The following is a 13446-nucleotide window of genomic DNA, read 5'->3' on the forward strand; positions in this document are numbered from 1 at the left end:
TGATAGTAGTGATGTAGTTTGTATTGTCTGGCATACCATGTTTCCTTTGGTTAGCCTCATTGATTAAGGGCATCATACCAGATGCATGCTATGGCTTTTAAGGTTTGGTCATGACGCCAGTTGTATCGAATTCTTTGCAGTGAGAAGTTGCAGCCATTTAGGACATGAAACAGTGTACAGGTGATGTGATGGTCTTGCCCCATAATCTCAGGTTCGTGGGGTGTCCACACGTACAGCAGCTTCTGAGCAGAGCCTGAGTGCTTCCATCTATAGAGTGTTTGTTGAGATGGTACTTGGTGACCTGCATGCACTTTACAGAAGTGGTGAGCCTCTTTAGCTGTAGGCCGTATTTCTACTTCAGTACAGGGCGGTGTTGGTGGTGCAGCGGCTTACTCCAGCCCATCGCTACAAGTGTTTGGTGCAGGTAGCCTCCAGATTCACGAGGAACGTAATTGGGAAGTTATAGCTGGTGAACTCCCATGTCAGAGAGATATTTTATATTTTTCTTTTTGATTTTGAAAGCATTAGTCAAGTTACATAAAGAAGTGCAACCAAATGGGCTCAAATTTGATTGCAAAGGTGGTTTCTAGAAAAGGGGTAAATTTATTTTGTTGCAAAAGCCCTTACATCCGCAAAAGGCACGATATAAAATAAATAATAAAATAAATAGGAAGGTTTGAAAATTGTACCAAACCTATTCTTTTAGTTTCTTTTCATCAACACTTTATCCAAACCCAAATTGAATCAAATCTAACAAGTGATACTTGCACAATTAAAAAAACCTGTTTTCTCAAAAAGTGGATGTAAGGGCTTTTGCAACTCTTCATATGAAAGCTCTTCATATGTGAAACATTTTCCCCGCCACCATACCTTACTATATTTGATATTTGTTTAGCATAACAATGACACCTTTTCTCAGAGAGAAAGAGAATCAGCAACAATTGCACAGGTGCTCTAATTTTCATTAACGTTGGATTCTTTTATAATTCTTTCCACACCTTTTACGGGCCAAATGTGAGGCATGTTCTTGGATTTTCCTGGTACAGATTTGTATGAATGAAAATGCAAATCTGATTAACCTGAATATATATTTTGCTTGAAGTATCTGCAAGAGTGGAAATTGTTCAAACAAAATGTTTATTAATATTGATCAACTAATACACATTGGGTGTTATGCAAATACACATTATTCCCAATCAAGGTTGAAGCAAAAAACAAAAACAAACAATTACTTGTAATGCAAACTAAACATCATTTCTCATTTGCAATTCACCTGAAAGTATTATAAGTAAATATCCATTTTGTTATTTCCTTTTTGTTTTTTATTTGCATGTAAATGAAGCTATAGTCTGTTTTATAATCCATAACAACCTTTTAATATAAATAAATGTCAATATTCATTGCCTAGTTGCTAATCATCATGCAGCTCAAAATGCAGTTTTTATGCAAAGAAAATGTGCATATAGAATTAGAATTTAAAGATTTGAATGTAAACAAAAGCGATTTATAGTATGTTAGATGAAAAATCTTTGGGGGAAGTTGGAAGGAGGACCTCCCCTTTCATAGGACGGGAGCTAAACAAGTGTTGCAAAAAATGTGTCCCTGCAAAAAGGACGGTACCCAGGCTTTTATGGTTGGTAAAAATAAAATAACTAAAAATTAACAAACTTGCAAAATGACCTCACATTTGACCTTCTTGCAAAATAACCTGACATTTGACCTCCAACTGTTGACATGTGTGTCTAAAACTAGTTTTACATAATATTCCAGCACATTTTTGTAGTTTAAAAATTTGATCCAAATGTATTTTGCATGTGTTTCCCCACGCTATAATGGCATAACTTACAAATTATAGAAGTGTACAATATAGTTCAGGGATGCTGTGAATTCAAAGACTTAGAATTCACAGACCTGTGAAATCACATACCTGGGTCTGTATACTTTTTCACTTGTTTCAATTTTGGCAGTAAGTAAAACACTTGGGCAATCTGTTTGGTACATTAGATAGTTAATGAGCTTTTTTCCTTAAAAAACTTGCAGCATAGTCACTCAAATATTAAAAAGTAACACAGAAAGCTTATAAACAGCAGCACAAAACTTTAATTAATCATTCAACATATTTTTTGTCTCATTAAATCCTTAAAATGAAAAAGTTTTGAATTTTATATATGTCACATTTCGGTTAAATGCACTTGAGCAATGAAAATGCATGCCTTAATTTCTTAATATATCACTTATAATTGCAAATTCTGGTCTTGTTACACTCAGGAAATTATTTTTGTAACTTAATAATTTGTTTTGAGATAAAAAAAAAATGAACTTTTAATCACTTTTTTAGTTTTTGCCATTTTTGCCGGCAAAAACTGTTTTTGCCAAGCGGTTAAAACAGCTCTTGTTACACTTGTTAAGTCCAATTTGATACTTAGTCCTTGAGTTGTTGAGGTGTTAAGTTCCAAGAATCATCAAGAGCTTATTTGCTCTAAACCAAACAGTAACTTCTTTTAGTTAGGAATTGATCAGATTTATCATGGAATTAATATTCTTAAGTGAACAAAGGAAAGTAATATTGTCTGCAAAAAGTATGAAATCTAAAATTTAGATATAAAGTATAAAGCATAAACAATATCGTTGATATTCAAGATAAATAATAAACGGCCCCAATATTGATCCTTGAGGAACACCACACCTTATTTTGTTAAGTTACAAGCTGTAAGTACCATATAGTTTCCTATTAGACAAATAACTTGGTATATCATGTCAAAAGCTTTTGACAACTCTAAATAAATACCAACTGTAATATTAGAAAAAGGTGGGCCTTATCAATAGTGACCTTTGTAATTTTTATGTACCGTAACCACTCGGGTATAAGCCCATTCCCCTAGATGGGCAATTTCACTTCAAAAATGGGGGTGGGCTTATAACCGGGGAGGGGCTAGTTGTTGAATTTCAAAATAAGAAAATTCTTCCCCATTTGTATATGCCCAATGTATCAGTAATTTCTATCATCTTTGTCAATTTTTTTAAAATTTTAAGTATGGAATGTTAATTTTAACTAACATTGTTTAAATATTTGTTCTTAAATGTGAAAGAAAAGCATTGATATGATTTTAAAACTTAGCCAAAATGACTACTGGGCTTATACCCGAGTGCACCCTTGTTCCCCGAATGGTTTAAAAAATAGGGGTGGGCTTATAGCCGAAGGTGGGCTTATACCCGAGTGGTTACGGTAATAAAGAAAAAGAAACTGTGTTCCATACAGCCTGTCTCAAAAAAAATTGTGCAAGTGAAAAGCGCCCTCTGTGGCAATTAGAAAATACCATTGTGACAAAAAGCTTACATCAACGTCAAGGGCCCCGACTTAGCTCTCAAATGCCGTTTAGTCTGTTCAATTTGCTTGTTTTAATCTTGAGATATGTTTACTTAACAAAGAAAGGGTAAAATCACAATTGTGCCACTTTTACTATATAGGGAAGAGAGCTGTACATGTATTAATCAATGATATACATTTGTAGCAGCAAGTTTATGAAGGGTTCCTTCGTAAGATCAAAAGAATACATCAATTACACAACAATACTAAATTGTTTTTACTGTTTTATCATGATACGGGTATAATGATTCTCTTTATTCATTTAAAACAGATTAAAAGATAAATAAATATTTCAACATTGTGCTGTGAAATTAAATACATGACTGTGCATGACAGTGATTTTATCATGGTAAATACTGTTTTCTTTGTCACTCAAGACATGTTAAAGACAAACAAATATTGCACACTTATAGGTTAATGATTGCAGATTACTTGTTGGGAGAGAAATTAGACAAAATAATGCACGCGTGCTGATGTTGATGCGTCTAATACAGGGGAGAGTGCATTAGAAGCATCAACATCAGCTATCATTGATTTACATGCACAGCCCTCTTCCCTAGTAAAAGTGGCACAATTGTGATTGTACCCTTTAGTTGTTAACTAGACATATCTCGAGATTAAAACAAGCAAACTGAACAGACTAAACGGCAGTTGAGAGCTAAGACTGTGCCCTTGACGTTGATGTAAGCATCATGTCACAACGGTGTTTTCTAATTGCCAAAGAGGGCGCTTTTCACGTGCACAATTTTTTTTGAGACAGGCTGTATGTTTGTAGAGTGTAAGAAGGTTGCACAATTTTGGCATTAAGTCCAGAACCAGTATAATATTGTGAGTGGTATTGATATGTTTGAGAAGTGTTATGCTATGGAGTTTAAGAATGCCAATTTTTATGTTATAAATCATATTTTGATTATGGTTAAGAGTTGCATTTATTTATAAGTACAGAGTTGATCAGACTAATTTATCACTTGCAGTTATGATTAATAACACTATTAAGGACTCTGGTATGTACGTTTCTACAGTATTTTTTGTGGGACATGAGAGCACATCAGACATATGGAATTGAATTATGAATACGAGGAATGTCCTTCTGATATCAAATAATTTTGATTTCTTAGAAATTTGCGATATAATACAAATTTTATGACATGTTATTAAAATTTTGATATTTAACAGTCCTCAAGTAAACTTCCTAAATCTAATGATATGTGCTTAAAGTGTATATAGCTGGGATGAAAAGCCGGCGATCAATTAAAACATTTTACCTTTCATATTGAAGATGTACATTTTTCCCCAAAGACCTAATTTTTGTTGGTGTCACAAAAAATGTCACACAATGACACCAACTTTATTACATTATATACCTGTTTAAGAGGGTACTACACCCCTGGCCAATTTTGTGCCTATTTTTGCATTTTTCTCAAAAATTATAGCGCATTGGTGACAGGTAAGATATGTATATTATAGGGGCGAAGACTACAACTACTGCACTGAAAATTCAGCAACTCAAGGCAAGTAATTATTGATTTATTGATCAAATATTGGTTTTTCCCTCATTTTTGACTGTAACTCCACAACTGTTGTCAGTGCTGAAATAAAATTTCCAGTGCAGTAGTTGTAGTCCTTGCCCCTATAATATACATATCTTACTTGCACCAATGCGCTATAATTTTTGAGAAAAATGCAAAAATAGGCACACAATTGGGCAGGGGTGTAGTGACTACAAACACAAGATTTCACACGGATCGACGTACGGCAGTGATTCTACTGTCTTACTCTATTCCATAGCGTAGGACAATAATTATGAAATGAAATCTTGTATGAAATACAGCACCAACTAGAGTCAACAGACGCTGAATACAAGCCGCAATTTGACCCCTATAACTTGACCCCTGGGTTACGGATGGGGTCAACTGCTCTTGCATTGTGCTTAGGATGTCATAAGAAATATTCCTGGTGAATTTCAAGTTATTCGGAACTTATACATGGATTTTGATTTTTTGACAATTTTTGATTGACCTTTTGACCCCTTTAATTACCTTTGACCTCAATGAAAAAAAACCTTATGTACACCGACAAAATGCATTGTTCCAATTTTAATTAAAAAATTCTAACATGTTCAGTTCTTGAGATAAAAATTCTTGAAGTTATTCAGCTAAAAACAGGAAGTGACCCCTTAATGACCTTTGACCCCCAAAATAAAAATACCATGCATACATCAGGGAACACTAATTCATGTATGTTGGTTATATTATTCTGGTCTGTTTACATTTTGAGATAAAAATTTTTTGAACATTTTTGATAATTTTGGTTTTTGACCGAAGTAACCCCTTAATGACCTTTGACCCCAAAACTGTAGGCATCCTAAAGACCCTGGCTAGTAGCAATGCATGTGTGCTAATGGCGACTCTCTGCTATGTAATTTGTAAAGACAGTGATTTTTGAATATTTTTAGACTTTGACCGAAATGACCCCTTAATGACCTTTGACCCTTATCTGAGCACACCCTATAGACACCGACTAAAGTCGAGTCACATGATATAACCATGTCCTCATCGCATGAAATTTGTGGAAGGAGTAGCATTTTTTGTGAAATCACATTTTTGACCATTATAGCTAGGTCAAAGGTCACAGCAAGGTCAAAGTCAAATGGAAGGTTTGGCCTAGCCCAGTGGTCTTTAGGGTCAAGTTTGGTTGAAATCTGTCAATCCCTTGCGGAGCTACATGCAGTTGATTGCGGTTGCCAGAAAGAAGAAGAAGAAGAAGAATTGAGAAGTGTAAATATCAATAAATTATTCATGAAATTATTCTTTAGTGTATAAACGAAGGTTGAACTAATGTACATAATGTGCTTAGGAACACTCCGGCAATCACAACATCTATATGTGAGAAAAACAATTATCAAGCACGAATCACATGGTTTTATTTAAAACAAACTCGATCATATTGACCATAAAAATGAATAAAAGCAGCTGGCTCTCAACACGCAATATTCAAACTTCAGCCAAAATTGTCTAGGGCAATGACGTCATGGTTATTTGTGCTCAATTGTTGTCAGCCTTCATTGTGTTACTGGGATGACATTGCCACAGGCAATTTTGGTGCCTGTTTTTATGTGTTTTTAAGGTCAATATGAGTTTGTTTTAAATAAAACCATGTGATTCATGCTTGATAATTATTTTTCTAATATATAAGGCCTCGATAAGGCATAATGTTGTGATTGCCGGAGACTTCCTTTAAACGTATTAAATTTTCCAATGTACCCTCACTTTCATGTACATTGTAATTATTGCTAAACTAAAGCGAAGCAAGCAACTCCTTCAAATCTAGTATGTTTTGTCCTGTTGCCAGAGACTTTCACAACATACAGCTTAATTCACCATTGTGGTATCTTTTCTAAGACACCAGGACAAATTTACAAAGGAATGTGCATGCCTCTATTATTCATAGTAATAGTACACAGTGGTCCCGTAAACAGATGCATCAGTAGGGTTGTAGATCAAACTATTTCTTATTTTGCGTGACAAACCCAGAAATATTACTCACGGCTTGAGCTTTCGCCATCTTGGCTGATGGCTTGATCACAAGTGTCTGTTGTGATCTGGTCCACTGCGCTTCCGCTGGAGGTTGGATGCACTCTCACTCCCAGGGTTGAAAGTTGGTTTTAGCAGTGGATCATATACGTGACTGAGAAAACGCGGGAAACGCAGTGGACCAGATCACAACAGACACTTGTGATCAAGCCATCAGCCAAAATGGCGAAAGCTCAAGCCGTGAGTAATATTTCTGGGTTTGTCACGCAAAATAAGAAATAGTTTGATCTACAACCCTACTGATGCATCTGTTTACGGAAGTCAGAAGTCGTTACGGACAACCGCAGTAAAACATATACGTGACATAGAGAATACTGAGAAAAAAATAGCCCGACACCGTCAACATCTAACATTCACCCACCGCTGTAAAGACAATGGCATCACTCCGTCTAGCCTCAAAATCCGCTGTCCAATCAACACGGAAAAGGCGAGAAATATCATCAAAAAAGCGGAGAAAGACCTAATCGGTGAGCGTATTCGTGTAGTAAACAACAAGATCAAATGTTTAGAACGCACGCAAAAATCACAGAAAAATGATCTAGAAACACTAAACATCGACCAGGAAGTGTGTGAACACATTGAAGCACATTTGGTTACGGGTTTAAAATCGGTCGAAAAACAAAACAAAATTGAGACACAAGGAGAAATTAGATCGTCTCAAAATCAAGCATGAAGCCAAAAGCAAGAAAGAGAGCAACTCAGAGCCTGACCTGAGTGGTACCCAGTTGAAGAAGTGGAGAGATAAATGGGTCAAAAACATATCCGATAAACCTTTGTCGGAACCACAACAGAAATTGTTAGCACGAGGATTGAATTTTGCTGTATCGGTAAACAAGATCCCCCATGACGAATACATCGTGGCGTGCGAAACAGCGTGCAAGAAATTGCCATGGGAAGAGGCACAAAGTCTGAGAGCAGAGGTAGTAGGCACTTTAAAAACAGCAAAAACTCCAAAGTCCAACATAACCAAGGAAGAACGAGTGGCATTAGGTGAGCTTAAGAAATCTAAAGATCTTTTAATCATGGGTGCTGATAAAGGAAAGTGTACGGTGGTACAGTCTAAAGATAGTTATGAACAGAAGGTTAATGAGATGCTTAGCGACCAAAACACCTATGAAAAGTTAAGCAAAGACCCCACTCCTAAGTACAAAAGGAAGTTGGTTGAAATCATGAAAAGACTCAAATCTGAAAATAAAATTGATGAAGGCCAGTACAGGTTATTATACCCTACGGCGGAAAATACCCCCAGACTCTACTGCACCACCAAGATCCACAAACCTGGGAATCCCATACGACCAATAGTCGATTACACGGATCTATTGGTTATCAGACTTCCAAAGCACTTGCTGAAATCCTTGCTCCATTAGTAGGCACATCTGAACACCATGTGGTCAATTCCAAATCCCTAGCCGAGGAAATGACAGGTGTCTACATTGATGATGGTGATATTTTTAATTCGCACGACGTAGTGTCGCTATTTACCAACACGCCAATTAAGAAATGTCTGGACATCATCAAGAGCCGGCTGGAAGACGATAATACACTCAAAGAAAGAACAAAATTGAACACAGATGACATCATCGAACTCCTTCAATTCATCCTGACCACCACATATTTCAGTTTCCGTGGGCATATTTACCGCCAAATTTTCGGTGCTGCTATGGGCAGCCCTGTCAGCGCAATTGTTGCCAACCTCTTTATGGAGTGGCTGGAGAAAGAAGCCATCATGACAGCTCCGATTGATTGCAAACCAAAATTTTGGAGGAGATATGTGGATGATGTGCTGGAAATCATTCAAAAGGACAGTACACAGAAACTTACCGATCACTTAAACACAATCGATCCAACCGGTAGCATCAAGTTTACGCATGAAGAGGAAGACCAAGGGAAAATCCCATTCTTAGACACCCTTATTGTGCGCAAGGAAGATGGTTCTGTAAAGTTGCTCGTATACCGTAAGAAGACGCATACAGACCAATACCTAAACTTCCAATCCCAACACCCCCTCCATCAAAAACTTGGCATCATCAGAACACTTATGGACAGAAAAGACAACATAGTAACTGAAGAAACTGACAAAAAGGATGAGGAAAACAAAATCAGAAATGCTCTTTCAGATTGTGGCTACCCCAAATGGGCTCTAGACAGAGTGAAACAACAGATGAAGGATAAACCGCAAAAACAAAAGAAATCTAAGAAATTGGAAGAACCCCCATCAAGAGGCATGGTAGTGATACCGTACGTGGAAGGACTGGCAGAAAAGCTACAGAGGATCTTTCAAAAACACAAGATCTCCACAGCGATGCGTCCAACCAACACCTTGAAAAACATCTTAGTTCACCCAAAGGACAAGAAAGACATTATGGAAACCAGCGATGCAGTATATGACATCCCCTGCAAAGGCTGCGATAAATCATATGTCGGCGAAACTGGTAGACCCTTCGGAGTCCGGATAAAGGAACACCAGAAAGACTCCGAAACTATCAAAGACACTAAATTCACCAGATCCAACAGAAAGGCTTCCACTACAGAACAACATAAATCCGCAATCACAGATCATATCGCCCAGGAAAATCACGTCATCAACTGGGAAGAGGCAAGCATTCTGGACAAAGACTCTAACGCCACATCACGTAGAATTAGAGAAGCAATACAAATACGCAGAAAGGGGGCTAAAACTATCAACCGCGACGACAGGGCTTTTTCTCTCAGTCACGTATATGATCCACTGCTAAAACCAACTTTCAACCCTGGGAATGAGAGTGCATCCAACCTCCACGGGAAACGCAGTGGACCAGATCACAACAGACACTTGTGATCAAGCCATCAGCCAAGATGGCGAAAGCTCAAGCCGTGAGTAATATTTCTGGGTTTGTCACGCAAAATAAGAAATAGTACACAGTAGTATTTGGTGCTATTTTTGTTAGGTTCCTTCATTTCTAAGCATGTTGTTCAGGGTGTGGTTTTCAACGAAACGAAAATGTACTAGTACGAGCTTATCAATCTTTGTTTATCTATGTCATTGGTATAATTATTGTGATGTACAATTAGACAATAAGAAGCTGACTTTTACCTGGGATCATAATGTGATGCTTTGCATATTCTTAATGTATTGTTGATGACTTCTTTGGAATCATAGAATTGTGGTATCCCAAGCACGGCAGTACGGACAACAGCACCATTATCAGCTAGATGGTCACATGACTCTGGGTCATGGTAGTCATATGATCTATCCCACAATGCTTGGGCTACACCATGGGGATCACTGCAGAACTTCTCACTGGATAACACCTGATATGGACAGAAATAGAAGGTATGAATGTATGATCTTTTAGCAATGGTCTACTATTGTTGTGCTTATGAAAAAACAAGTGGTACATGTATATGCTTTATCAGGCTTTTTTAAATATAAATGTGCCATTCTACTTGTGTTGTTGCTTTGTGACGAAGTATGAACTTGAAATATAATAATATTGTGCAAAAATGCAATAAAAACATGGAACTAGAATTATATGGGTTTTTAATTAAGATGCCCCCCTCCATGGAGCCTAAATTGCCTTAAAATTTCACCAAAATCTGACAAATCTGAAAAAAAAGATAATATTTTCGTAGACATATTTTCTAAACATTTTCAGCCAAAATTAATCAGTTTTAATTTTTTGCCCCCCCATGGCTGATTTTACATTTAAAAAAAACCTCTGCAAAACACACAAATTCTGGTTCGGTCGGGCCCGTACAACAGGATATTATTTTTTAATTATTTTTAAATATCTATGACACTAGGTGCAAACTATACTTTCCACTACATTGCAACATACTCACTTTGGCAATTGTGTTACTGAATTCCATATTGCCTCCAGTATCACCTAATTCTGGGTAACCATGGTGACCCCAATGATGAAGTCTTTTGGCAAAATCAAGCTCATCTACCACACCTGCCCACTGCAAAATAGAGTCAAGGACCAAGGCCTAGGGTAGGAAAGAGAAAATGGAATTGTAATTGTTGCTTGAACAAAACAGACACATCCGCTCAAAGAGAAATACTCTGAAATGTTTATTGCCTTTAGCAAAAATCATTTTGTTCTGACTGACAACCTTTTCTCTCTTTAAGATGAAATGAAAAATCAAGTGATGACACATGTGGTGTATTGTTGCAATAATTTACAACGCATCTCCTTTCAGAAATACTTTTTTATCTAATATTATTTTATGTACCATTTGCAGTACAAAGGTAGATAGCACATGACATCCTGATTTTCCATAATTATGAGTAACATACTATAAGAGTGCAAGAAGCAAAATATATGCAAAAATAAGGAGCTGTGTAAGAGAAATTCAAATTTGGTGAAAAGTCAGAACTTTTGAACAGAATCTTTATCAAAGGCAGAGTGACAAGACAACACACAAACATTATATACCAAATATAGACAACATGACAGGAAATGAAATGAGACAGGTATTATGAAATGATCAAAGGATTATTTAAAAACACAAGTGTTGAGACAAGTATGTCACCATATTTCACTAATGTAATTTTCATTTTGCTCCAATAAATTGTATTAATCGTATTTACTATTTTCTGACGATGATACATCCTGTTGAAATATGTATTTTTTTTAAAATATAAAATGCTAGAGTGAACAATAACCCATAAGGAGTGACACACATCAAGTACTAATATAAGCACCTAGGCATTATAACAGACAACCACATGGGCCAATCAGTGGTTCACAGCAGCTTAGGAACCACAAGAGTGAAGGAGTACAGTAAAGCATCAGACACAGGAAATAAGATGCATGTAATCTGCTCTTGAAGGATGGTGCACCATTGTCATCTAGTAGGCTATTCCATTTGTTGAGTATCCCTGTACACAGGCTTTCAACCATTCATGCAGTATGTATCTATTTAATTTTGTATTTATTTTTGTGTCTTGCAACTCTCCTCAGAGCGCCTAGCTTCTGTTTTGCTCTGGATGAGACGTTAGAAATGTGCTTTGTCCAGGTCAGCTTGCTGTCGACTGTGACTCCCAGTATCTCCAGCTTCTTCTTCTCAGCCAGTCTGGTGGTACCAAACAAAATATCTAGCTTGGTTGGATTCCTCTTTCTTGATATTGTCATTGCCTTACATTTCGATGGCTCGAAGGTCACCATCCACCTGTCTACCCAGATCCCAATTTTACCAGGTTCAAGCTGGCAGTAACAGCTTCAGGATTGTCCCTAGATGTAATCTCACAATTTACAAAGTGAATCATCTGCATAGAGGTAGAGTTGGCTTTCACACTCATCGCCCAGGTCATCAATGAAGACAGAGAACAAAGTGGGCCCAATATTGACCCCTGGGGAACTGATGCATTGATGGAGGAAGTACTGAATCAGTGCGTTCTGGCCAGATAAGACAACTTTGATGGAACGATCTGCCAGGTAGCTCCTAATCCAGGTGAGCATTTTGCTGAATATTCCTTTTACCATGAGTTTTGAGCAAAGGCAATTATGCCAGCCAGACCTCCCAAATGCTCCTTTGATGTCCTGAGCAATCAAGTGCACTTCATTGCCTCTGCTGGGATGAAAAACTCCATTGCATCACTGATAATATAAATGGTGATGTTGCTGCAAGCTTCTTCTGGATCATCAGATCAAAGTGTAAAAGATCAGTCTGCAGATGCAAGGAAACCTAAATTCCCCAGTAGTCAGCCTTATAGTACTGCCACACTTGTAGGGTTTATCTCTGTATACAGCAGCACATTCAGTTTAAAATGAATTGGACCATGGTCTAAGGTACCTACAATCTTTAAAAAAGTACTTGGAACTCGAAATTCTGTGCAAAATTTCATATGATCATGGAAATTATGTATATTGTGCCTGGGAACAAACATGACATCTACAACAATGATTTACTCTTCCCCACTCCCCATCAATCAATGTTGGAACACACTGGGAAACCGCTGAAGACATTGGCATTTCTCAACATTGCATGGGGAGAGGGGGTGACAGTTTTCCGTTATTTACACGCAAGCATTCCAAGACTTATTTCAATGATTGTAGTCTTGCATGTACTGTGCAGGTGGCATCTAGATCAGTGATGAGCAAGTCAAGAATCTGGTCTTCCCGGGTAAGTTCTTTGACAAATTTTTTCAGGCCAAGAGCATCTGTTGTACGGCTGCTAAGCCATTCCATGTGGTGGACAATGAAGTCGCCAAGAAGACCTACTGATTGTGCATTGAATTCAGAAAGCTTTGATAAGGTGGTGGAGTTCAGATAGCTGATGATATCACTGTTAGCACCAGGTGGTCTGTAGACAGCAGCAAAGAGTATTTTCTGTGACTTCATTGTTACTGAGAACTACATCAGCTCCATGTCTTCTGGATCAAGAGCCCGGGGTCACTCCCATTGTGGCCTGTACACCATCCGCGATAATCAACTTTTGAAAAGCACCCTAAACAAGGATTTAACCCTTGGCTAAAATAATACCCTAAACAGGTGTTTTCAC

At 37.4% G+C, this 13446-nt stretch overlaps 1 protein-coding gene across 3 annotated transcripts in view; it reads right to left on the reverse strand.

The window, feature by feature from the left end:
* Positions 1-13446, reverse strand: part of LOC140149265 (uncharacterized) — an 85108-nt gene that overhangs the window by 34490 nt on the left and 37172 nt on the right. For all 3 annotated transcript variants that reach the window (XM_072171521.1, XM_072171522.1, XM_072171520.1), the window contains exons 6-7: positions 10783-10929; positions 10034-10251 (exon numbers count right to left, since the gene is read on the reverse strand). In XM_072171521.1, the coding sequence (XP_072027622.1) occupies positions 10034-10251; positions 10783-10929 (365 nt within the window). The remainder of the gene's footprint in view (positions 1-10033; positions 10252-10782; positions 10930-13446) is intronic.

The sequence above is a fragment of the Amphiura filiformis genome, chromosome 3 (assembly GCF_039555335.1).
Source record: "Amphiura filiformis chromosome 3, Afil_fr2py, whole genome shotgun sequence".
NCBI classification, from domain to species: domain Eukaryota; kingdom Metazoa; phylum Echinodermata; class Ophiuroidea; order Amphilepidida; family Amphiuridae; genus Amphiura; species Amphiura filiformis.